At 49.6% G+C, this 26,613-nt stretch overlaps 1 protein-coding gene across 1 annotated transcript in view; it reads right to left on the bottom strand.

Annotated features, from left to right (window-relative positions):
* Nucleotides 1-5,783: 5,783 nt before the first annotated feature.
* CNGB1 (cyclic nucleotide gated channel subunit beta 1) overlaps nt 5,784-26,613 on the bottom strand; it is a 73,907-nt gene continuing 53,077 nt past the window's right edge. Inside the window, exons 27-34 of the mRNA XM_045891037.3 lie at nt 25,610-25,751; nt 24,716-24,875; nt 22,660-22,757; nt 22,477-22,560; nt 18,994-19,112; nt 18,583-18,729; nt 11,796-12,015; nt 5,784-9,180 (exon numbers count right to left, since the gene is read on the bottom strand). Coding sequence (XP_045746993.1) covers nt 8,938-9,180; nt 11,796-12,015; nt 18,583-18,729; nt 18,994-19,112; nt 22,477-22,560; nt 22,660-22,757; nt 24,716-24,875; nt 25,610-25,751 — 1,213 coding nt within the window. The 3' untranslated portion in view covers nt 5,784-8,937. The remainder of the gene's footprint in view (nt 9,181-11,795; nt 12,016-18,582; nt 18,730-18,993; nt 19,113-22,476; nt 22,561-22,659; nt 22,758-24,715; nt 24,876-25,609; nt 25,752-26,613) is intronic.

Raw genomic sequence — 26,613 nt, 5'->3', positions numbered from 1 at the left:
TCAGAGCTCTCGCATTATAAAGGAGCAGAAGTATGGGCAACTCCATTTCTAGATAGACAATATTTTTATTTTTTCTAAAAGATTTTATTTTTTAAAAAGATTTTATTTATTTATTTGACAGAGGGAAACACAGCAAGAGAGGGAACACAAGCAGGGGGTGTGGGAGAGGGAGAAGCAGGCTTCCCGCTGAGCAAAGAGTCTGGACTCAATCCCCAGACCCTGGGATCATGACCTGAGCCGAAGGCAGACTCTTAATGACTGAGCCACCCAGGCGCCCCTAAAAGATTTTATTTTTAAGTAATCTCTATACCCAACATGATCAAGAGTCACATGCTCTAATGACTGAACCAGCCAGGCATACCTAGATAGACAATATTCTTGAAAAATTATGTAACTGTCTGGGTAGAATAAATTTCAAGGGGATTATGAAAACCAGCAGTCCCCAAGTTATAAAACAGTGGACTAAATGTTTTCCACCCTATAAGTAAAAAAAAGTACCAGATGCCATGCTGCGCCCCAATGAAAGAAGGAAAGCAAAAAAAAAAAAACTTTCTATGTCTAGGGGATAGAAATATAAAATGTAGGTCTCAAAAGAAACAAGGAGTAGAGTAGGGTACATAACTATAAAAATCTAAAATGTTCTTAAATAATAAGAAAGGGAATGTTAGCCTTGAGCCAAGACAGCTAGACACAACATCTCATGGAAAGTAAACACAGGGCTGGTGGAGGCTGGATCAGCCCAGCCAAGCTCAAGGGCTAGAGGACTGGGATGCAGCAGGGACATCTAGGTCCTATACATACCAAATTTGAGCAACATCAAGACTAACAGTCAAAAAACCCAATAAAGAACTGAGGACAGCATAGGGGCGTCGAGGATGTCATTCACAGACATTCGAATGACTTCGAGTATAACGGTTCTGCACTAAGTATAAGTAATAAGACCCTCAACTGAATACAATAGAAGAATAGTCCTTGAAGTTACTGCAAATACACAGCTTACAGGGGGTGTGAAGAGATTTACACATGCTTTCGGCAGTAACCAAAGTTTATGCTAAAATAAAACCTTAGAGAAATCCATAAAGTCTCTGTAGCTGACCACTTTGTTATTTTGTTACACTGTTCTAAAAGAGTAACTGTCTCTTCTGCTAGATATTCCACAAGCACCAGAAAGAAATTGCCAAGGAGAACAACTCCAAATCTACAAGCACACAGAGCACTGAGTACTTCTTGCTAAGTTGTGCCATTCAGTGTCCTACCGTTTGCTGACAAATTAAGAGGAATATTCTTATTTTCTTTCATATTAGCAACCTCATGCAGATACTGTTAGGCTCCTGCTGTTTCCAGTGGGTGGGTGCCCTTTGGTTTCCTGGCAAGCCGGCCTGAGAAATTCTGTGATTCAGTAAGCCTTATTCCTGGTTTCAGCTTACTGTCTTCGGGGGCATTACTCACACCTGGAAGAATTACCCCAGGTTACAATGGATAATTCAAACCTGAATCATACAAAGTTTCTAATCTCCTTGTTAGTCTTCAAAAATTTCTTCTCCATGGCTATCATGTAATGTTCCTGAGGGGTAATTTAAAAGGGGATCTAGCTGTATCTTCAGTTCTGGCCTTTCAAGTAAATGTAGTTTCTGAGAGAATGCAAGGTATTATTTTTTGGTACAAACATTTGTGGCCCGTACTCCTTCCTGGCAGCTTTCTTCCCTGGTAAGTGCTGTTCATTATAAATTTGCCCAAAGTCAGCAATACATTTTTCTCCGTAGAACTGAGGTCAATCTGATTTTAAAACCTTTTAAACAATTTAGGCTTATCTGTGGAAGTTTTCAGTCTTACCTAAATTATTCTTTGGGACCTATCTGGAAACACTTCAAGTTCTTTTTTTCCCCTTCTTTAATGAGCGAAACGTTTTGGTTTCAGAAATTTGGTGAAAGGTGGGGTTGACCCCCGCAGTCTATATGCACATTTCTATATACATTGCCTATGGGGGAATTCAACTTCCCTGGATTTCTCCGTGCTCTGGTAAAAGCCCTCGCCTCCGGAGACCCTTCACACTCCATGATAGTTAGATCTGTGGTCATTTATTTACCTAATTGCTCTTCTCTGAAAGGACATGAAGTTCCTCTTATCTCAAATGGCTCCAGCTGGACCTAGGGCCCTAGGTGAAGCCCCAAGGTGCCGGAACTCTGCAGTGCTCTCTGTAGGTAGGTATTCATATCAGAAGGAATGAAGTCCCTGAACTTGCAGACTCTATGAGGGGGTAAAAGCAGAGACCCTGGGGGCCGTCTAGCTCTTGGAGAGACTATTTACATAGCAAAAGGATGGAGTTAGGTTTCAAACCCATTTGGTATCCAAGCAGTCTTTCAAGAAGGAAGGGGACTATCTGCCTCCTTCCTCTTTATTAGCAAAGCAGCATTGTTTTTTCCTTGCATAGGACATTTGACCCCTGGCCAGCAGTAAGATCTGAGGGATGTGGGGGTGGAGGTGATATACTTATTTCTATTTAAGGCAGTTAATAAGAAATCTGTCTCCGATCCAGAACACCTTGTCTGTACATTCAAGATACAATTGATAATAATGAACATGAAAAACCAAACACTGACAGACTGGGTGATCAGACTGGGGTGGGTCCTTTCCCTCCTTCTCTACCAGTCACGACCAGCTGTGGAGAAGGGAGGGAGTAAGGTGTCCAGTCAAAAGCCTAGTCCTGCCTTTCCAGGCTGGCGGGTGCCCGAGGTCAGCAGCAGAGCCTGCAGCCCTCTGGTGCATTTGGTCTGCACTGAGTGGATTGCCAGATAAGATATAGGACCCCTGGTTAAATGGGAATTTTGGATAAATAACAAATAATAGCATAAGTATATCCCAAATACTGCATGGGCCATACGTACGCTTTAAAAAAAATCATTCATTCTTCATCTGAAATTGAAATTTAACTGGACATCCTGTACTTTTATTTGCTAAATTTCGCACTCTACCATGATGACAGTGACCTCCTAGAGTTGCCAACAACTCATGTCCATTAAAAGAATAAATTTAAAAGGGCCCTTTTCACGAAGGGGGCCTTTCTCTTCGTTTCTGAAGGGATGTTAGAGGACATTGCGCTCAGATACTGAATCTGGTCAATGTTGACATCCAGAATTATGGGCTGAATGTGTCTCCCCACCAGTTCCTGTGAAGGCCTAACCCCGCCCCGTGTGGCTGTGTTTGGAGAGGAGGCCTCTGGGGACATAATTCAGGCTAAATGAGGCCATGTGGGTGGCCCCCTGAGCCAATAGGAGGAGTGACCTTCCAAGAAGAGACAGCAGAGGGCTCGAGCTCTCTCTCCACACGCACAGAAGAAAGGCCTCGCAAGGACGGCGGGAAAGCAGCTACCTGCACGCTAGAAAGACAGCTCTCACCAGAAACCAACCCTGTGATCTCAGACTTTCCAGCTGCCAGAGCTGTGAGAAAATAATGTCTGTCCTGTAAGCCGCCCAGTCCGCGTTTGTTATGGCGGCCTGAGCCGACTAAAGCACCATGGCCACAGTTAGCTTCTGAAGCCTCCACTGAATCTTCCCACAACCACCCTGGGCGGCGGGGGGGGGGTGGTGGGTGGGGTGGTTATTTCTCCCGGCTCAGAGACACAACTCCCAGGGCCTGGGAAACGGTAGAACGGTGCTCAGCACATAGAAAAAAATTTTTTTAATATTTAATGAGGGGCGCCTGGGTGGCTCAGTCATTAAGCGTCTGCCTTCGGCTCAGGTCATGGTCCCAGGGTCTTGGGATCGAGCCCCACATGGGGCTCCCTGCTCCGCGGGAAGCCTGCTTCTCCCTCTCCCACTCCCCCTGCTTGTGTTCCCTCTCTCGCTGTGTCTCTGTCAAAATAAGTAAATAAAATCTTAAAAAAAGAAATATTTAATGAAGGAAAGTTACCCAGCTGAGGTGGCACCATGCATGCGTCTGTGGCCGAGGCGGGACAGTGGCCTCCGGGCTCCTTTCTCTTGCCTGTTTTTGTCTCTAACCCAGGGATGCCGAGTCCCTGAGGATAAGTCCCTTTGCCAGTGTAGTTTGGATTTCCTCGTCTCTAATCTGGGTTTACTAATTCCCGTCCTGATCAGCTCACAGCAGGACGGTGGATGCAACTAGTTGAATGGGGAAAGCTCTCTGAAAACCACAGAGCCCGATCACCTGTGTTCTGAGCCTTACCTGTAAAAGAAAGCAGTGAGAGGCAGTCCAGTCTAGAGGATCATTCAAGAGGAGGGTCTGTCCCAGAGATCTTTGCTGTTGTGTCCTTCTGCAGGACAGGGGAAGACGCTGGATGAGCCTGTGGGGAAATGCCCCTCGAGGCCCACGTGCTCCTTGTGGGGTAAACCACTGCCTCCCACTGGGTTTCCCATCCCCAGAGAAACATTTGAATTTGATCTTGGTCCAAACGGCCTCCTCTGTCCTCCGTTTCTTCCTCTGAAGTTCTCTTCCCGATGTTTGAATTTAGAAACCACAGGTTCGGGGACCAAAGAATCACACCCAGAGTGGGTGGCCTAGATCTTGAATTTTAAACAACCAGGTAACTCCCAGAAGTGCTTTTGTCTGCCTCAGTGAACAACAGAAGCTAACTCGGGCCGACTTCAGGTGAATTTATTTAAAAAAAAACAAGGTAGCCCGTGTAATTAAGGAAGAGCTGAAGAGCGGGCCAGAAAGGACAGGAACGCAGATAGTCACAAAGACCTGAGCAACAGGAACGAACAGGTGCGGCCAGGGTGCCGGGGCTGTGATGCATCTGCTCCCACTTTCTTTCTTTCCCTCCCCATCTCATCACCCTCCCAGCTGGTTGTTTTCAGCTGCAGGCAAGAGATCACGGCTAAGAATGGCTTAATAATAAAGGTATTGCAGGGACACCTGGGTAGCTCAGTCGGTTAAGCATCTGCCTTCGGCTCAGGTCATGATCCCGGAGTCCTGGGATCGAGTCCTGCATCAGGTTCCCTGCTCAGCGGGAAGCCTGCTTCTCCCTCTCCCTCTGTCTTGCTTCTCCCCCTGCTCATTCTCTCTCTCTCTCTGACAAATAAGTAAAATCTTTTTTAAAAAAGGTATTTCAGGGGCGCCTGGGTGGCTCAGTCGTTAAGCGTCTGCCTTCGGCTCAGGTCATGATCTCAGGGTCCTGGGATCGAGCCCCGCATCAGGCTCCCTGCTCCGCAGGAGGCCTGCTTCTCCCTCTCCCACTCCCCCTGCTTGTGTTCCCTCTCTCGCTGTGTCTCTCTCTGTCAAAAAATAAATAAAATCTTAAAGAAAAAAAGGTATTTCATTGTCTTACGGAACAAGTATTCTGGAGATGAGTGGTCTGGGGTTGATGTCATGGTCTACATCGCTGATTCTTTGGCTGTTCTATCACAAAATGGCTGCTACCGCTACAAATACATTCTCCCCCCAGTATTGCAAGCAGGAAGAAAGATGTGTAGCAGAAATAGGGATGTCCCTTTTTATTAAGGAGGCCTCCCATCACCCTTCCCTTTATAATTCTTTGGTTGGAACTGGGTCCCATGGCCACCCCTAGCCACAAGGAATGCTGGGAATGTCAGCTTCTGGCATAAGTGATCAGAAGAGCAGTGACTGGCTTACACCAGGGCTTCATCTCCTGGGGTTGGGCATATTGCTGCACAAAACTAAATCAGGGCTCTGTTAGCCAGGAGGAAGGGGCAGGAGTTCTCATGATTCAGATCCCCTGGAAAGAGCCAATGTGCCTAGCTGTGGCCATGTGCAGTGCAGTGTATCATCTGGGTCTTCTAGATGAGGTTGCTGGGGCTCAGAGAGGTTCATGGTCATCTGGGGTCCATGGTCAAGCTAGGATTGGAAGCTGGGCAGTCTGAATCCAGAGTCCATGTTCATCAGCACACTACATCATTGGACAAGTCTAATGGAGTTGGGTCATCATAAGCAGTTGGCTTGGTGAGACCAATAGGGTTTGGCCAGACATAAGGGGGCTGTTTTTGAGGGTCTTCGAGTCCTAGGGCCCATGGAGAGGTGTGCCACAAGGATGTCCTTCCAGCAACAGGAATGCAGGATGGATGACAGCCCCAAGGACGTCACTTGCAGATAAGAGGAGCCCGAACCAGGAAACAAACCTAGTTTTCCTCACCAAAGGGTCTGTCACACATGGTCAACTTCTGAAGTGAATCCACAAGCCAGGAACATTTGTCTAAACACTTTAATTAAAATGCATTGTAATAGGATGAAAGCCAGCATCTAAGAACAGTGTTCATGTTTGCTAAGAAAACAGATGAAAATATTCCAGGTAGCCAAACACATTTTGATAATGAAATTTTACACAGCTTCTTGGTTTTCATCTTATTTAAAATATCTGTATAGTTAAAAAAAATAGTTTGCTATTCATTTTCTGCCACAGTACAGGAAACGTGGAGACATTTGAAATCGGTACAGATTCAAACACATAAATAAAGATTCTGTTTCAGATACTGCAAAATTACAGTATTCTGAGCTGTCCCATCCGTACCTTGGTGACTAACCAGTCCAATTCTATTTGGAGAATAACGCTAGCCTCAAATTCAATTTATCTACAGTCCAACTTTCGCAAAAGCATCAAGTTTAATGAAATATCACAGTGAAATTAAGACACCACTAATCTCATTTCAAAATCAATTTTCTTTCTGGGACAATTCTTGGGAGCCTCAAGAATCTCTCGCTTCATATAATAAGCAGTATATATTCAAGGGTTGATATCTAAAAGAATGAGTGTGTTCATATAAAAAAAAGATTCCTTATAAAATAGGATCTCACAGTAAAGGTGCCTTTGAAATATTGTGCCATCTACTGCAGGGTAATACATGAACTTTATTGATATATCTGAAATCCTTGGCTAAAGATGGAAGCATTCTCTATGCTTGGATCTTAGAATACGTAGTGCAAATATGAGTATGCTAAATGGAGATGGTGAAGACAAAAATTAGCCCAAACTTCCAGACTTCCCCTATTTAAAAACAGTGCTTACTGTATGAAAGTATGTATAAGATTTTTGTGTATTGCAGCATTATTATTTTTTTTTTTTTTAACAGCATGAGACTGGAAACATTGCAAATGCCTGTCCGTGGAGAGCAATTCAACATTATGGTCTTTGCATACAATGGACCAGATTGCAGGCATGAAAAATCAGCACGCCCTTGATGTACTAAGGGAGGATCTTCAAATTAAATCAAATGCAAAACAACAGCAGCTCTAGTATGTTACTATTTGTGTAAAGAAAAAAAAAAAAAAGAAAAAAGGAAGGGTACAAGGAACTGATGTAGTGGTTTGCCTCCAGGAAGGGGACCACGGACGTTGGGCACCAGGGGTAGGAGAGATCATTTTAACTGGGTAGCCTTTTGTACCTATGAAAATATGTTATTAGCTATTAAAGTAAATTAATAAAAGCTTTTTAAGCGGCTATAATCATGCCGCTCATCATTATATTCAATGTGGTGATTACTCAGATCATGTGGCATGTCATCAACTAGATAAATCTATTACCCTGGGATTTGGAAATGTTTAGAGCAGCCTGGCAACTCCCATATTGTGTCATTTTTTCACAGAGGAAATGAATGTTCTGCTTTTAGTCTGATGGACAAATACACAACATTTGCAAGCCCTCAAAGGCCCCTGGTGCAGTGGCGCAAGGTCCTGTGATTTTATATAAAGTGGGCAGTATCTATTGGAATTCCGGGCCTTTTGTGTTCATTGTTGCTGGTGGAAACAAATAGTCCAACACTAGTTTTTGTTGTTAATCACCCACTGCCCCAAGAGCCAATAGGTATGCAAATAAAATCCTCCCAATATTCAGTGACGGAATGACTCCTCCCCACCCCACCCCCCTTTTATCTTGAATCATTACAGCAACATGACTTGATCTGGAGAACCTTCAGGACTGTCAGTGGTGTCAGCGGTGATTTCTGTCTCCTAGGAGTAATGGAAGTTGCTACCCTCATCTCTATAGCAGGGGTGTCAAAAGCAAGCAAGCATCAAGCCCCGCAGACCAGACCTGAGGGACCCGTAGGGGTGCCCAGAATCGCTCACAGTTACGGTGGCCAGGAAGCCCACTTCCATACTGGCATCCGACTCGGAACAGCCTGGGGAAGATCCTTGCTAACCACCCCAACCAGCACAAGATCCCTAATGTGACTGCCCAGCATGGATCATCAGGTCAGGTGAGCCGTAATTCCCATTTAGTCAAATGAACGGCACAACTGTCCTTTTGGCTGACAAGGTTTTTTAAAAAAGTAATCTCGGGGCGCCTGGGTGGCTCAGTCGTTAAGCGTCTGCCTTGGGCTCAGGTCATGATCCCGGGGTCCTGGGATCGAGCCCTGCATCGGGCTCCTTGCTCAGCGGGAAGCCTGCTTCTCCCTCTCCCACTCCCCCTGTTTGTGTTCCCTCTCTCGCTGTGTCTCTCTCTGTCAAATAAATAAATAAAAAATCTTAAAAAAAAAAAAAAAGTAATCTCTACACCGAACGTGGGGCTTGCACTCAGGACCGTGCAATCAAGAGTCGTATTCCCCATGGGACTGAGCCAGCCAGGTGCCCCATCTGCTAGCAAGTTTTCTATCCTTGAAATGTGGGAGATGAAATTCAAACATCCAGTAATAACCCCTTAGCCGCCAACAGAGCTTCCCAGGTGCTGGAGCCCCGTTCTCTGCTCTGCCTATAAACTTTTAAAACAGAAAAGAATTTTGTTCTTAAAAATCATAGTTGGGAGAGGTAGGGTTCTCAGATGACGGTGGGAACTTAGGGACAGGAACACTACATTTGTAGACTTCAAGACCAGCCCCGGCAGAAGCCGATGTCGGGGGGCAGGAATGACAGACTCTCTGTGCCCGGGGAGTCTGGGCCTGCGCAAGCCGGCGCGGGGCTGGGGACCGGCCTGGGGCGCGGGGAGGACGCGCCTGCACCCGCCCTGCCGGGAGTGGCGCGCTGGGGGCCTCCTCACTCGGCCTCCTTCTTCTCCTTCGGGATCTCCACCGACAGGATCTGCTCACCGGGATCCGGGCCCGGGCTCATGCAGATCCGCATCGAGGGCTCCTCGGGCCTGGCCTCCCCCTCCCCGCCTTCCTCGGGCTTCCCAGGGGAGGCAGGTGGCGGAGAGCGCGGGGCCGGGGGCTCAGGCGATGGGGGCTGCTCGGGGGCGGCCGGGCCCGCCTCTCCCGCAGCGTCTTGCGAGCTCTTGGCCTGAAATCCGGAAAGGGTGATTGGTGAGGCAAAGAACGTCTGAGAGATCTTGGAGGGGTCTTGAACACCTTCCCATTCCCTTTCTCGGACCCCCGAGGAGGATGGCAGAGGGCCCAGGGGTGCAAGCTAACGGATGGGAAGCGGGGGATCAGAGCGGCATCAGGATTATTCGGTAGAAACAGAGTATATTATGGGGAAGTTTAGGGATTAAAAGTTTAGGGTTGGATTTGGTGGATATTTTCGGTCTCCGTTGATTGGCGGGGCTAGAAACCAAGTGAAGTTGCAGGTTCAAGCCTGCCCCTGAGCTATGGAGAGAGGAGCGGCTGTGACCAGGAGGGGGCGCCAGCGAGGACTTTGCAAAGCTGAGCCAGCTGCCGGGTCCACCCGGGCTGCCCCGTCCGCCCTGGATACCAGGGCTGGATGCTCCTGGGTGAATAGAAACATTCTAAGCAAACAAGACAAAGGCTGAGATGGCAGAAGCAGCCTGGCGCCCTTTCTGGAAGGTCTCAAAGGTGGAGACTGCCACGCCTACCCCCATGCCCCAGGAGAATGGGCAGGGTACCACTGGCATTCGGCTGGGCTGAGCCCCCATGCTTGTGGACTTGGTGGGGACTTCCAGCCTGCAGGCTTCTGGGTTCCTGTGGACACTGGCTGTAGTCTGTGTATCAGTAAAAACCCAAGCCTTCGTGGATACCCGTGGCCTGTCCTGCCCTGTCTGACCCACCTCTGCCTGGACATAAATGGGAGGGAGTGGCCCCCAGAGGAGGAGATCTGAATGGTCCATAACTATCCGAGACCCACTTGAGATAGTGGTAGTGAATTTAAAATGAGAGCGGTCAGCATGCTTCTGAGGACCAAAGACCCCCTGAAGTCTGCTCAAATCATAGGGTGTTGAAGGAAGGGAAGTGGGGTGGGGAACCCCACTCATAGAACCCAGGGCAACTCTGGGGACCTGTCCCTCCCTCTGTTTCTGTGTTCCTGCATGTTCTGGCGCACCTGTTCTGCCTTTCCCTGTCTGTCCTAAACTCTGACAACACACTTCCAGGGCAGGTGCCCATTATGGGACTTCCAGAAGCATCCTGCTATTAACAGAACCAGAAGAATCATGGGGAGGTTGGTCAGGGGCTTTGCCAAGTTCAAAAGGCTTTTAAAAAGATATCCAAGGTATCCTGTTTCATCTCTACAACCCCATGGGGCAACCATGAGTAATCTGGGTCTCAGAAAGCATGAGGAGCTTCCCCAGGTCACAGAGCTGGCCGTGACAGAGCTGGGATTTAGAACCGTGTCTTTGGATTGTTATTTCAGAGCTCCTTGCACTCTGCCATTCTGCCCTGATTGTTCTGAAATTGCTTTTTATTAGAACTCTCATGCAAATTTAATTCACCTCTCCAAGCTGCCTGGGTGGAGAGCTAATACTCAGGAGAAATAAGCCCCATTTCAGATAAAGCCTTTCACCGTCCTGAGAACAGTCTTGGAATTCATGTATGCTGATTCCCATGTAGCAGCCGGCACTAAAGACCCCAGCTTGCTGGCTCGACCTTGACCCTGGCACTTGCGAGCTCTTGGCCTCAAGTGAGCCAGGCAATCCTGTCTGTCCTCTGTCTGGGGCCACGGGTGGCTGTATCTTGAGAATATCTTGGAACCCCGGGTAGCTTTGATGTCACCTCCCAGACTCCAGATGTCAAACGATCAGATGGGTCCCCTGGACTCTGACACCAGCCTGGATTTGGACTGAGTTCCCTGGGCTCCTTTGAATTCTGTCGTGTAGTCTGCAGCACCCAACCTGCCACTGAGCTCCTGCCCACCCACCGCCCCCCTTCCTAGCAGCCTCCCTGAAGGACAGTCATGAATAGTCATAATTAGTGCAATCATTCTAATTGGCATTTTTGGCATTAGTCACAGAAAAGAGTCCCAGAACTAATTTTAAAATTCCCTTCAGATTTCCGAGGGCGGGGACAGGCGGCACTGTGCCAGCCGGCAGGGTTTCTTCTCTTCAAATCTCCTAAATTGTCACAGACACAAAGATTAAATATGAGAACATCACGGCCATCTGGGGAGAGACCTTCCCTGCCCACGCCCGCTGCTCCCACCTCTGCAACAGCACGGACTCCCCTCGGGGGACTGGCCCCCCTCAGCCCAGGGACGGGCATGGGAGCCTGGCGTCTCCCAGGGCTCCACAGTGAATGGCTCTGGAAGTGACATGAGATCCGATTCTGTCCAATGACGGTGAGCCCTGGGACTTTTGCTGGAATCATGGGGCAAGAGGGGCTTCCGGTGGGAGTTGCTCAACCAGGAGGCGGCAGTCCTAGTGCTCTTGCGATCTGAAGCCATCCTCGAGGGAAGTGGACATGGCAGGATGGCAAAACGAGTCCCACTGGCAATATCTGAGCTTTTGGATCCAGCCTTGCCTGGACTTTGCAGCTACTTGGCCCAATCGATTCCCTGTTCCCTTAAGCTAACTTGAGCTGGCACGGAGACCTGCATTTGTCACTTGCCACCAAAGGCGTCCCGACCAGTAGGAAGGAGGGGGAGACGTTCCCTGCAATGAAAGGTGCACAGTCCGGGCTCTGGCATGAAGTTGAAATGGTGGGGGGGCCGGTTCCCCACCGCGTTACCTGTTCCAGCAATTGTTGCTCCCTCGCAGCTGCCTCCAGCACAGCGAGCTCCTTGAGCCGGGCCCTCAGGTGGGCAAGCTTGCTGGCTTTGGTCCCCTTGCCGCCTACCTTTCCTGCTACGGCCAGGGCGGCATTGAAGAGCTTGGGCGTGCCTGTCCGGGGAGGCAGGATGAGCACGCTCTTCGACTCCCTGGGCTTGTTGTTATTTCTCAGCATTTGCCTGAAAGAAAGCAGTGCCCGTGCACGTCACAAGCATGCTCTGGGAGAGAAGAGGGGCCTGTCTGTGGAGGACCCTCTGCCGGAGCTGCTGCAGGGGGTGGTCGTTCTGGCTAACAGGCTGTGAGCAAGCACAGCGTTGGGTGCTTTATGCACAGCATCTCAGTGACGGATCGGAACAACACCAATGACATGGGTCTTACTGTCTGGACCCTTATAGAGGAGGGAACGGAGGCTCAGAGGGGTTGAGTCACTTCTGTGAGGTCACACAGGAAATACTGAATGATACTATAACAGATGGACTCAGAAACGGGATGCCCAGATGAAAAAAGACCCAAAGCTTTTCTTCTCTTCCTTTTGCTTTCTTGTCATGTCACTATCCTCACCATCACCTCTGTCAACACTTAATGAGTGTCTATACATGTCAGGCCCTGGGCTCGGTCCTTTACAGGCAGTCTGGTGGCCCCTGGGGGTCCCTCTTCCTAGTGTCTGTGCCTCCGTGTGATCCTCTCCCCTCGGGGGTGAGGGGGACGTGTGACTTGCTTTCGACCAGTAGAATACAGCAAGGGTGATGAGCTATCCCCTTTGCGAACATGTCACATGGGATTGTGATCTCTGTCTTGCAAGGAGACTCTCCCTTCCTGGCTCTGATGCAACCAGGGGCCATGTTGGGGGCGGCCCACGTCGCAAGAACCAAGGGCAGCCACCAGTCAACAATTAGTTGGGAATGGAGGCCCCCAGTCCTACAACCATAGGGAACTGAATTTGGGTGACCACCATGTGACCTTGGAAGCAGGTCCTTCCCCAGGGGAGACTTGAGATGAGACTCAGCTCTGGCCAGCACCTTGATGATGGCTTTGGAGCAGACCCACCTAAGCCATCCCAGACTTCTGACCCATAGAAGCTACCTAACATGTAGTAATATTATTATGCAACAGACAACAGATACACACTTTGTCATTTAAATCCCACAGAATCCTTACAGGGAGGCCCCTATTTTTCTCCCTCATTTCAAATAAAGATATGGAAGACCAGAAGGGGTAAGTAGTTTTCCCAAGGTTACACAGTTAGGAAGTGGTGGGTGCAGAATTAAAACTCAGATCTAAAGGCAGTACGCCATGCTGCTCTGTAAATAAAGCTAGAATCTTCCATCAAACAGAGCCCCAGCCTTTGATAGTGAATTGTTCATGCTACAGATATGTGATGCGTGGTTTGGCTCAAGAACAAATGAATTTCGTCTGCAGGCTGGTGGGCCTAGACTCCTAATTGGCAAATTCATTCATCAGGGCTCCAACAAAACTTGTTTGTTTAAAAATGAGGACATTATTGGCTGCTTATCTAATCAGAGGCAATGGATTTAAATTGTGCATATTGATATTAATTGGCCAAGACTTGCATTTTTTGGCTGGGGCTCCCCCAGGAGAGCACAAACATGATAATTCATCAGAGGCCTCTTCATGCCTGGCACCATCACCTGTGTTATTCAGTCCGTAATTCACAGCATGACAGTCTGTGGGAAGGCTCAGCGTGGTACAAAAATGACACAAAAGAACTCTCTGTGGGACCTTGGCTGATGGCTAATGGCCATCCCTCTTCTGAAACATTGTGCTGGCTTCTGGGACATTTCCAGATTCAGGAAATGCAGCCTCACTTTCAGATGACGTGGTTTCCTATAAGCAGGATCGCACGTTCATCCCTGAAGAGAGTGGCATGCGTGGAACCTTTTTGCCCCATTTCTTGGAGTGGCCAAGACAGAGAGCTGAGCCCTTCACGTCTCTGGGGCCCCAGGTCCCCCATCTGTAAAGTGAGGAGTTGAGACAGAATCCCGCACGTGGCTTTCACCAGCTCAGACGTCCCCAGGCCCTGTGGTTCTCAGACCACGTCTTCCCTTTGATGGGCAGAGCTCCCGCATATTCCCCTGCCTCTGTCCTGAAGCTTGCTTGTCCAGGGAACCTGGCTCTCTGATGAATCATGCTAGAGCGCTGGCCTCAGGGCCTCTGTGCTGCAGGACCCGGGGGCTCCTCCTCTTTCCTCACCTTCTCCAGCGCCTGGCTGCCAGCTCGCCTAGCATGGTCAGCAGCCTCCGCGGGATCCCAGCTGATTTGCCAACCCGTCACCTAACCTAGCCAAAGGAGTGGGTGGTGGCTACAAGCGTGGCTTTCTTGGGCCTCGCTCCTCATGCAGGGGGAGGAAGGGAGGGCAGGGAAAACGGGCCCGTGCTCTCAGACAGAAACAGTCAATTCTCAGTACTCGTGGTAGTGTCGTTCTATAGAGTCCCTGCAAATACTGAATTAGTGAGTACCGAAACCATTGCTTCTGGCGGAAATAGAGAGTTAGGTTTCTGGTGAGCCTCTCACTGACAACATTTCAGCTACTGATCAATACTTGTGTGTGTTTCTGTTTAAAGACATCTGATTTAATATACAGTTGATTCATTGACATGGAACTCAGGACCCACAGCTCTATGAGTCATGCCTGAGCAAAGCTTATCTAAGCCACATGTCTTCTCTGTAAGGGACATTCCAGCCTCCTGGCCCTCGGGAACATACACAGCACCTCAGCACCACACTTCAGGGCCATTTTAAATAGGGAAATCGTCAGTGACAATCACAGAAATGTGAAAAATGCGGTAATAAATAGACCACGAACAGATTCTTGTTGACAAGTGTTCAGATGCTTCTGAGCTGAAACAATAAAGTGGAGCGTCACCTTGGTCAACATCTGCTGGGAACGTGCACTTAGGGCAACTCAGACTTCCCACTGCTGTCTCTGTGCACGTCCGCGAATTACTGGGGATGCCCAGGAGTGCTGATTTTGGGGTTCCAAATACATTTTAGTGAGTAGGTGAATTGCAGATACAGAATTGCAACTATGTGAATCATGAGGATTGACAATACTTCCCTGCTCCTCGGGAGAGTCAGGGGAAGTGGGCAGAGTTTGTGGGAGAAGTTCAGAACAGACCAGTCTTTGGAAGGGCCCAGTAGCTTCCTTAAGAGCAAACAGGTAAATTGAGTTATGGGGCAGCTTCCTTCCTCAGGGGACCCCAGCATCCTGTGTGTATTATGCTCTAACCTCAACACAGCATCCACTCACCTGGGGTTGCCAAAGGGATCCTGTGAAAACCTAAGTCACCTCAGGTCACCAGTCTGTGTAAAACCCTACATAGCTTCAATCTCCCTCAGAGCAAAACCCAAAGTCACTGCAAGGCTTTACCTACAAGGCCCTGCCCACTCTTATTCCCTTGACTTCTCCCATCCCAAATCAAGCTACACTTATTTTCTGGCTGGTCTGCACACACACACTGAGCCTACTCCCCCACAGAGCCTTTCCACCTGCTGTTCCCTCTGGCTGGAATGCTCTTCCCCGCAAGCAGTCCCACTCACTCTTTTTTTTTTTTTTTTTTTTTTTTTGAGACAGAGAGAATGAGAGAGCCAGAGAGCACATGAGAGGGGGGAGGGTCAGAGGGAGAAGCAGGCTCCCCGCCGAGCGGGGAGCCCGATGCGGGACTCGATCCCAGGACTCCTGGATCATGACCTGAGCCGAAGGCAGTTGCTTAACCAACTGAGCCACCCAGGCGCCCCCACTCACTCTTCATTCTGTGCAGGTCTCAGCTGAAATGCCACGTCCTAAGAATGGCTTTTCCTGACCAACCTCTCTCAAGGAACTCCCTCCATCACCTCCGTCTCCTCAATGTGGCTTTTTGTTTCCTTGTAGCCCTGTCCCCAGCTGACACATCACAGAATCATTCATCTCTCCACGGTCGGCCTCCCCTATTAGAATGCCAGCTTTATTTGGTCCCTGCTGTGTCCCTGGGGCCTAGAACTATGTACTCAATAAATGATTGTGCGCGATGAGTGGATGTTGTAAGTTTGTGCCCTTTATCATGACCTCTCTCTGTGCAGTTTATTTATGGTGTCATTTCATAGAATGAGGTAGAAGATAGGAATATGGGGTAAAAGGCATGGAGGAAAATCCAGATATGTAGATTTAAAAGGCTTCATCCAGTGGGAAAATTACAGAGAGGATTTAACGGATAAAGAGGAACAATTATGATTGTGAATATTCATTGAGCTCTCCCACCTGCCGGTACCCTGCTGAAGACATTCGCACACACGCTATTTTATTTAATTTTCCCAACAACAAAGTAAGGGGTTAACATACCCTTATTTTACAGAATTGCAGAAAACTGAGACAAGAGAAGTTAAGTAACTTTTCCAAAGCCACACAGCCAGTACCTCACAGATAGGGTGTGAGCCCCATCAGCTTCCCGAGCCTGTTGTGCATTTTCTACCACAACCATGCTGCCTCTGTCACTCAGCTTGAAACCTGATCCTAAGGGTCAGAAAGCAAAAGCCTGCTTCTCTAAAAAGTTACCCATTCTTCAACAGTACAAAATACAGATGCACAAGGTTATTCGCTGTGGCACTGTTTATAATTGCAAAATATTAGAAATCTAACTGCCCATTCACAGGAACACTCTGCAACTGTCAGAGGAATGAGGAAACTGATGGGTCTATGGACTGAGAGAGAATGTTTTCCAGGATGGTTGTCATGTGAAAAAAAGCAAAGTGCAAAAGAAAATCTACAGTATGCTACGTTTTGTGTAAGACAGGGAAAATAAAATATTCACCAATCTGCCTATTTTTGCAAAAGGAAACACATTAAGGAAGCAGCAGAAACTAATGAGACTGGGCTCTTGTAGAGCCGGGGGTAGCAAGTGGGGGAAGCTGGGACACTTCTCCGGGCACACCATTCTGTTGCATTATGACTTTTGGTGCCATGTTAATGCATGACATATTCAAAACAACAAAAAATCAACAAGGATTGAGGCAGGAGGAATCATTAAAAAAATGGAGCGCAAACCAAAACACATGAGCCTGGGTACATTTCAAATGAACAACCAACCACACTCAAGGGAGGCAAAAGAAAACGAATCCAATTAACTCTGAACACACACTTACCTCATAGGTACTTAGGCTAAAGACAAAAAGAACAGCACCAAATATTAAATTCTGCTGAGAAGGCTTCCCCACCACCCCAGTGCTTTGGGATAGCAATTCTGAAATTGCTTTGTCTGTATTGTAGGACTGAATAAATGAGTGAATGCAAATGAGGGCAAAGAGATCCAAATCTCTCAGTGTTGGAGAAGGAATTTACAAAATAGGGAAAAGGAAAAGATTTGAAAGAACTCTGTGGTATTAGACTGAAATTGTTAGATAGATACAGATGGAAAAAATAGATGTTGAGATATATATACTTATATGAGTGTATATATGTATATTTGCATTTGTATATATAGAGGGGCATGCAGGTGTGTTTCCCAGCTCTGTCCACTTGGGAGCCTAATAGCACCCTAGTACCCATGAGCACACATAGTGCTCAGATGTTGGTTTCTAAAAACCATTCCCCCCTGCAAGGAATCGGGCTCCTTGGAGAAACGGCCATTCCCAGGGATGTGGCAGGAAAGTCACAAGATGAGCCCAGAACATCTTATTGTGCTTGTAAGCAAGGAAGTGCTAAAATGGTCTGGGTACATAACAAAGAGCCACAGGGCCAGCCTAAAGAGGTCCCTGCTGGCTGAATCTGGAACAATTTGAGCATCAAAATAATGATAACAACATTATTATGGAACAAAACAAATCCATATTGATATAGATAAATGAATAAACAAATACATGGGAGAGAAGAGAAAGCTCTTCCTCACAGTAGAATGCTCCTAATAAATGTAGAAGGCATGATGAACTCAGAAAAATCACCATTTTGCAACCATGATGGCAATCACTGATTTAGCAAGGGGCCCTCAGATGCTGGACATAGCAAGTGAAGGTTTGATGGGAAACAGGAGGTCTAGATAGCCTCAGACTGACTCCCTGCTTATTACTTATTAATTACAAGGAGAAAAATGTTAACTTCAGCATGCAAAAACCTAAACCAAGTGATCAAAGGGAAAATCATCAATCCTAGGAGAAGCCAGCATCCCGTGCCTCTCGGTACGCTGTACTAAGAAGAACACAACATCACTTTTTTTTTAAAAGTAGGCTCCATGCCCAACGTGGGGCTTGAACTCACAACCCTGAGATAGCGAGTTGCATGCCCTACCAACAGAGCCAGCCAGGCGCCCCCCCAACATCACTTCTGAGAAATTCCTGCCCCCATGCAGAACCTGAAGGTAATCATGAGAAAACATCAGAACATCAGCTAACCCTAAGTGAAGGGACATTCTACAAAATAACTGGCCAGTCCTCTTCAAAGAAATCCAAGTCACTGAAGATAGAAAAAGGCTGAGGCGCCATCCCAGATCCAAGGCGACTGAAGATACGAGGCTATGTAATGAAACAGGGGGTCCGACACTGGATCCAGGAGTGGAAAAGAAGACAGGAAAGGCTATAAAAGGCATGATTGGGACAACTGGCCAAATTTGAAGATGGACTGGGAATAATAGCATCATTTCAATACTGAATTTCCTGATTGTGATAAAGGTACTATGGTAGATAAGATAAAGCTTTAGTCCTTAAGAAATGTGCACTGACATACATGTGGATTTTTTTTTTTTTTAAATAAAAAAATGTACCTGGCCTTCTTCCGGAGTAACTTCTGAGACTCGGGATAATGCACCAAAATTTCACTGAGGTCCTTCTTGTCCAGAATGAAGAGGTTGGTAAACCCGTGGGCGACCACGTTGGCCGTGCGCCGATTCCCGCCCCCAACAGCCAGCAAGCTGGGGCAGGGAAGGGAGGAGGTGAGAGCTGGCAGGCTGGGGTTGGGATCCCACTAAAATGTCCCTTTCCACCCCTTGCCCAGAGCACAGTGGCAGCCCCACATGGGCAAGAGCCGGGGCCCACCCTGCATATGTCAGCATCCACAGCGGCTCACTCAGACCCACCAAAGGGCCCTTGAGGATGAGGTCGTCCCCTCCCCCACTGGCCACCTCCCCCCCAGCTTGGGCCCAGGTCCGCTCATTTCACCCCAGCTCCCCCCTGACCTTATTTCTCCAAACACAGATCCAGGCTTCAGCGTCACCAGCACAGCCTTCCCATCGGGGCCACCCAAGACCTGCACCTGTCCCGCCTGGATGATGTACATCTCTCGGCCTATCTCCCCCTGAAACAGAGAGGGGGTGAGCCCCCTGCCATCGCCAAAAGTGACCACAAAGGTGGCAGGGCTGGGCCCAGAGGCTGCTGGCACAGCTCAGAGGAACCTGGGCTGGTGTCCCGCCCCACCACCGACACGGTGTGTGGTGTGGAGCCGTCACTTCCCCTCTGGGGCCTCAGTCTCCCCATCTGTGGATTGGGGAGAGTGGCCACCCCTGGCCTGCCTAACTGACAGGATTCTGTGGGGAGTTAGTGGTGTGATGGAGAAGAAAGTACTAGGTAAGCTAGAAGGCACAGTTGTAATGGCATTCTGGAAATTCCCAATTATACATGCCAATGGAGGGCCGGGGGCATGGAAAAAATTAACAATGGTTCATACGATAAATTGATACCTGTGCCTAGCACATGTCACTTCAGGAGCTCGGTAAGCATTTGCTAGCTGAAATAGGAGTGGTGACAACGTCGATAATGAAGTCCAGCTGTTGTGCGACATTTTTCTGTGCGAGGCATTACTCTAAGTGCTGGGCCTGCTTAATCCTCCACAGCTCTGGGGTAGGAACTCTTGGCCCGAGGTCGCAAAGCTAGGCCACGGGAGAGCAGGGATTTGAGCCCAGACAGTCTGGTTCCAGACCTCATGGTTGCTGTGGGTTGAATGCTGTCCCTCCCAAACCCATATGTTGAAGTCCTCACCCCCAGGTGCTCAGAATGTGACCTTCTTTGGAAATAGGGTCACTGTAGATGTCATTCGTTAAATTAAGATGAGGTTGTACTGGATTTGGGTGAGCCCCTAATGCAATATGACTGGTGTCCCTATTAAAGGGACATTTGGACACAGAGACGGGCATACCGAGAAGACGAGATGAAGTGACACAGGGAGAGGACAGCCATCCATACGCCCAGGAGAGAGGAGCACATCCTTCCCTCACAGCCCCGAGAAGGAACCAACCCTACCAACACCTTGATCTTGGACTTCCAGCCTCCAGAACTGAGAGACCATGCATTTCTGGTGCTTAAGCCGCTCAGTCTCTGGTCCTTTGTCAGAGCAGCTGCAGTAGACTAATGCAATGGTCTTAATCCCAAGTTAAAGCAAACGAATGAATGAATGCATGCATGCATGCATGTATGAATGGCTTGCTTTGGACTGCAATCAGAAATACCCAATCTGGGGCGCCTGGTGGCTCAGTCGGTTAAGCGTCTGCCTTCAGCTCAGGTCATGATCCCAGAGTCCTGGGACCGAGCCCCGCATCTCACTCCTGCTCAGCGCAGAGTCTGCTTCTCCCTCTCCCTCTGCCCCTTGCTCATGCCCTCTCTCTCACTCTTTCTTTTAAAAATAAATAAAATAAATAAAAAATTTTAAATAAATAAATAAAATCTTTTAAAAAAGAAAAAGAGAAAGAAAAAAAATACCCAGTCTGCCATGCACCTTCCAATCCTTGTGCCCTCACAAGCCCCCGGCTCCCTGTCCATCACATCTGGCATGTTTATGTTGGTTTTTTTTTTTTAAGATTTTATTTATCTATTTGACACAGACTGAGAGATAGTGAGAGAGAGAGAGAGCACAAGCAGGGGGAGTGGCAGGCAGAGGGAGAGGGAGAAGCAGGCTCCCCGCTAAGCAAAGAGCCCCGAGCAAGGAGCCCGATGCAGGGACTGAATCCCAGGACCCTGGGATCATGACCTGAGCTGAAGGCAGCCGCTTAACCAACTGAGCCACCCAGGTGCCCCATATCTGGCATGTTTAAAAGGAGAAAGAGCAAGGATAGGTAAATTGATGACACTGGATTCATTTGACAAACGTTTCCTGGGCACCTCACACAGGCATGAGCTTCTTAACAAACAGGAAGAAAGTTCCATGCCCCTGTTTCTGTGTCCAATTTGACACGGGGCTGAAGGGTCTAGAGAGCTCACCCTTGCCTCACTAAGCAGCCTTGGGGTGGGCGGCGGAGGGCGTCCCAAGGGTGTCTCAGCAAGATCACTGCTGAGCAAAACTGGACAGCAGAGGGCGCCATTCACAGTTGCTCATCAAGTGCTCACTTCAACATCCCCCTGCCAACTCCCACCACCTGGTCCAGTCTTCCTCATTTGCCAGCAAGTTCTACGTACCCCCAGGGATAGTAACAGCAACAATGGCACCTGACTCTGTAGGCACAGCTGATTCAGTTTTCACAACCACCCCATGAGGAAGTACCAGCAACATCCCAACTTTACCCATGAGAAGAGACTCAGAGAGGGCAAGCCACTGCCTCAAGGCTGCACAGCGAGGAAAAAGCCCCAGTGTCAGACAAATCGTTCTATTGCTCCTAAACCCCTCTTGGCCTCTAGGAATGCAGCTTTAAGTTTTCAAGCATCTGTAGCCTTGTTTCCCCACTTCTCTGGGCTCTCTGCTTCCAGAAACTTCACTGCTGTATAGCATACAACTTGGAGATGGGGGCCTTCTTGGGCTGAACATTCCTGAGTCTCACAGGGGTTGCTTGGGCATTATTTTCACCCCTATACACACACCCAGCCTCAACAGCTCAGTAACAAGGGGACTGAAATCTGAGTTCTTGATGTTCCGCCCAAACCACTCACTCCAGGTGACCGTGGTCTCACCTTGAGTCCCAGGGAATGGGAGCAGAAAGGGCCTTTGACACTTTGTAGCGCCAGGTTCAAATGCAAATGTTTTCCAGGATCAGATGGGCAGTTTAAAGACTGAAGGGAGCCTGGTATGGTGCAGTGGGGAGGGGTGGGGCCTGTGGCATCAGGAGGGAGGGCGACGTCCCCCTTCGGGGGCAGCCCCTTCTCCACCCACTCTTGCTATTTGGGAAAGTGGAGCTCTGTTTTCAACCAGAAATCTGGATTTTTACGTGAAACCTTCAAATTTTTAAAGGTTGGGGACTACTTCAACATTTTTTTTAAGATTAGGAAAAAAAGAAAAACACCTAAAAAACCACGAAACAGTGCACGGGCTGGCGCCTATGCGAAGGCCATCAGTTTGCAACCTCTGACCTATCCCAGCCCTTCCTCCGCTCCATTTTCCTGATAGGAAGACCAAGACCCTGGAAACAGTTCCATCAACACAGTCAAGGCCCCACCTCTCGCGAGGCTCCTCACTTTCCTCTTCTGGAAAGTGGGGCTCCTCACCCTGGCTCCCCTGGTCCTGTGTCAAGGGAACAAAGCCTGATGCGCACCCGAGTGCAATGCCTGGAGCTGGACAAAGCTCCTCGTGCCGAACAAGCCGGGAGCCCTGGGGGCAGCTCACGGGGGCAGCATCTCCTCTCCCTCCTCAGCAAGTCTGCTCTCCCTGGGCCTTCAGAGGCACCTGCTTCGGCCCAGCTCCTGGCTGGCAGGTGCACTGCAAATCCCAGACGGCCTTGCAGCTGCCTGGGGCCACCCACCTTCTTGCACACGTAGTCGTTGGGCAGGTAGACGACAGAACGGAGCCTCTTCAGCATGTCAAAGATCAACTGTCGGTCACAGCCCTGTCCCCAAGAGGAGGGGGAAAGAATGCCCGTTTAGAGGAGGGTGGGGGCTTGGGGCTCCCCAGAACCCCGGGGGCAGGGGTGCTGGGTGCGCCGTACCTGGAAGAGAGCCACTTTGCTGACGATGTTATAGTTCACGTCGATGGCGAGGTCCAAACGCATCTTGTCTGGAAGCTGCACCATCAACTCTGACTCGTCTGCAAAGGAGACACTGACAATGATCAGAGGCACATCCCGGCCTCCACCTGCCACCCCTACACACGCACACACGGGGCCCTGGCCACACCACTCTTCTGTCCCTCCAGAGCCACGCTGTATTGCGAGAGTCCCCCGCTCCGGGCTTTTCGGATGCTATTCCCTCTGCCAGGGAACACCCTCGTGTACTTCCCTGGTTAACTTCTACCCATGCTTCAGAACCCAGGACTACTGTCACCTCCTCCAAGAAGCCTTCCCTTGAGACCCGCACACCAGCTATTAGGTTCAGCAGTCTCTGTGCTGATCACACCCTGTATGGCAATGGTTCGTTCATGCTAGTCCACGCTTCTCACACTCTCAGAATGTTAGCAGGGACGAGGGTATATCGAACACTGTTTTTACAGAGCGCTTTACAAAGATGGTTGTATTAAATCCTCCCAACAACCCGACAGGTGCCCACTACTGTAATGCCCACTTTACGGAAAGGGAGGCTCGGGAGGGCAGGGACCTGCCCATAGCCTCACAGCCCAAGGGGAATGGAGTCGGTATTCCACCCGGGCCGTGGGGCTCCAGGGCCTGTCCCAGAATAGCAGGGGCTGAGTCTGTTTTGTCCATGATGGAGTCTGCAGTGCCCAGCAGAGAGCCTGGCATGGAATGAATGTCGGTACTAGGGACAGGAAATGCACTAACTTGACCCCCAATCCCAATGCCCCTCCCACTGCACCACAATCGTTTGTGGGCTCAAGTGTGGATCTGCACGGCCCTGGGCAGGTGGAAGCCCTCTCTGGCCCTTCATGTGTGCCTCTGTGGAAGGGGGCAATGATTCGGATGTCACAGGTCTGTTCCTGGAATGGAATGAGGTGCTGGATGGGGACCATGCCTTGTACAGAGTGAGTGAGCCAGCAAAGGATACCAAGGACACCTCGACCACTTGGCTGTCCACAGTTGTGACAGCACCCTCAGCTCAGGAGAACCTGGAGCTGAAGTGTGGCTTCTTTGAGGCCAGAGGGAACCCCTGGAAGCAGGGGGGCCCTTGAACTAGCTGAGAGCATTGAGGGGTCCTAAGACACAGTGCCAGTGGCCGCCGGCTTGTCAGGGGCCCCCAGAATGATGTCTAAATTCTGAAAACAAAAGTACTAGCTCCCAAAGACAGAAAAAAGAGAGAGACTGGGGGGGGGGGGCGGGAATTGTGACTTAATTAACATATAAGTAGCATATTCCCATTTCATTAAGGGTTCCATTTAGAATTCAGGAAAACGTCACTACATTTGAAAACAGTGCACAGGTAAGATTCTCCCACTTCGCAGGAATTACTGAGCGCACCCCATCATTGACAAGAAAGCAGAAACAGTGGGGAGTTAAACGCATTGTTGCGGCCAAAGAATTTCAGAAGAAAAGCATAACATCAACAAATTTACAAAAACTTTATGTGTATGGGCACGTGAGTGGCTCAGTCAGTTAAGTGTCTGCCTTCAGCTCACATCATGATCCCAGGGTCCTGGGATGGAGTCGCACATCGGGCTCCTTGCTCAGTGGGGAGCCTGCTTCTCCCTCTGCCTGCCACTCTCCTGCTTGTGTTCTCTCTCTCTCTCAAATAAATAAATAAGATCTTTAAATATATGTGTGTGTGTATGTGTGTCTATGGAAAGAGGAGAGAGAGGGTCTTCCTTCTGTCCTGATTTCAGCTGTACTTCCATCTCTGATGGGGATGCATTTCAAGGCAGGGGAAGGGAGGGGAGGCAGGGTGTCCAGAAGACAAGGCTCTCAAGCCTTCAGGGGTCTCCTGACGGCCCAGCTTGGGGCACCGCATGGGCCTCCCTGGGTGCCCCTCACTTGAATATGTTGGGGCCACAGCCAAGAGGCCCCAGTGCTCAGGACCTCAGGGACATGGGTCAGAGGCAGGGCCCTGGGAGGAGGGGGCCAGAGGATAGCTGGTGGCAGCCGTGGGCACTTGTCTTACCCAGCATGCCTTGGGACTGCCAGGTGTACTCGTACCAGGTCTTGACCCGGTTCTGCACGGACCTGGGGATCTTGTAGAAGTTCATGTACTTCACGGTGCTGTCCATGCAGCTCCGGTAGTAGGTCTGCCCAGCTGTGGCGGCCCCCACCACGTCTCTCATCTAGGCGCAAGGAGGAAGCATCGAAGGGCAGAGTGGGGCTTTGGGGGACGGGGTGTCACAAGCACATGGACTCTATTCAGACCGGAGGTGTGCGAGAAGGGGGATCAGGAGAGAGGGAGACCCATGTCCACACACAGAGAAGGTTGCCGATGGGAGAAATTCTGCCCCCAGAGTGAACACGGGACGGGAGGAGTGAGGCTGCTGAGTGCAGACCCGCTAGGAGGAAATGCCTCGCTGGGCTGGGCTGAGTCTGGTACGACCTGGCCCCTCGGTGCCAGAGGCCACTTTGACATCACTGCAGGAAATGTGAACCCGGTGTACTACTCCTCAGGGCAGGACCCAATTCTGAGGCCCCCTGACCGTGGCCTCATGCACTGATTAAAATAGGAGACGCACCCCTGCACGTTAGACATCCTCAGGGGTTTCTCTCCGAGGGAACAGCCCAAATCCCCAGCCTTTGCAGAAAGCCATTCAGCCCAGCTCTCCAAAGACATCCCAAAGGGACCAACCTTTCCAGTGGAAGCAACCGTAGAGAAGAATGGGACCTAGACCTCCACCCCCATCCCCTTCACCCAGCAGGTCCCAGAGCTCCAGGCTCCTGAGTCCAGGTCCCGTGGTGTTTCCTGGACTTAGTCCGAAACGAATGGCCACAGATGATGACATTTCTGGCAGCAGCGGGAGGGAGGGGGTCCTGCAGGCTGGTGGGGGGCAAGTCAGACTAGTGACCCAGCTACCTGTCCGATCATCACAGAGAAAGCGAAGACACCCGTGAAATAGTTCAGCCCCTGGAAGATGATTTCAAAGACCGTTCTGGGGTCAGGCAGCCCACCAATGGTGATGAGGGTCTTCACAGCCCAGTAGTAACAGCGAATGTAACTAGAGAGGGAATAGGAAAGAGACCTCAGTCAGCAAAGCCCCCCCCCCCGCCCGGTGAGCCTGGGTGGCCTGCTCTAACAGATGTGCAATATGCACATCTGTTTCTACGTGCAAGGAAAACAGCCTCCCACCCACAGAGCATGCGGTCTGCAGACTGTATTCACAGATGCAGAGACATGTTGTCACCTCCATTTACAGATGTGGAAATCAAGGCTCCAGGAGATTGCTAGAAAGACTTGGCAGGAGGGAAGACCAGGGTCTTCTGACTTCTGATGTCTGGGCTCCCTCAATATTCTTTCAATTTCCACTAACTTCCCTTTGTCATCCCACCATGTTGGTTCATGGGAAGCAAGAGTGACATTGAACTTGGAAGACATCTCGAGGACTACGTTTTCTGACCCTCTCCCTTGCCCATCCCTTTCCCAGACAGGGAAACTGAGGCCCCAGAAGGCAAAGGAAGCACTCATGGTCACCAGTAGGCCAGGTCCAGAGCTGGGATTAGAATTCAGTCTGTCATCTGCTTCTCTGAGTTGTCACCCACAGTTGGTAATGTCGCTCCATGGACGCAAGAACCAGGGAAGGGAGGTATGGGCACAGGAGATGCCCCGAGCTCATCTCATTATCACAGAGAAGTAAGAGTCCCTCATACATCTGTTCACACCTTGAGGCTGGGCCCTCCCAGGGGTCAGCAATGAGTGACGTCACCAGGGCTCAACGACAGGACAATCCCAGCTGGCTTTCCTGTGCCTTCCTGTCTTCCTACCTGGGCACGCAGGAGGCGTCCAGAGCCTGCGCTGGCCCCAGTGTCCTGATACACCCGCACTTCTGAGGTCCTTGCTCAGCTCCAAAATCAAGACCATCA

Source organism: Mirounga angustirostris, unplaced genomic scaffold, assembly GCF_029215605.1.
Source record: "Mirounga angustirostris isolate CCGP_5_RB_7025 unplaced genomic scaffold, mMirAng1.0.hap1 SCAF_16, whole genome shotgun sequence".
Lineage (NCBI taxonomy): Eukaryota > Metazoa > Chordata > Mammalia > Carnivora > Phocidae > Mirounga > Mirounga angustirostris.
This window is presented reverse-complemented; position numbering and strand designations above follow the sequence as displayed.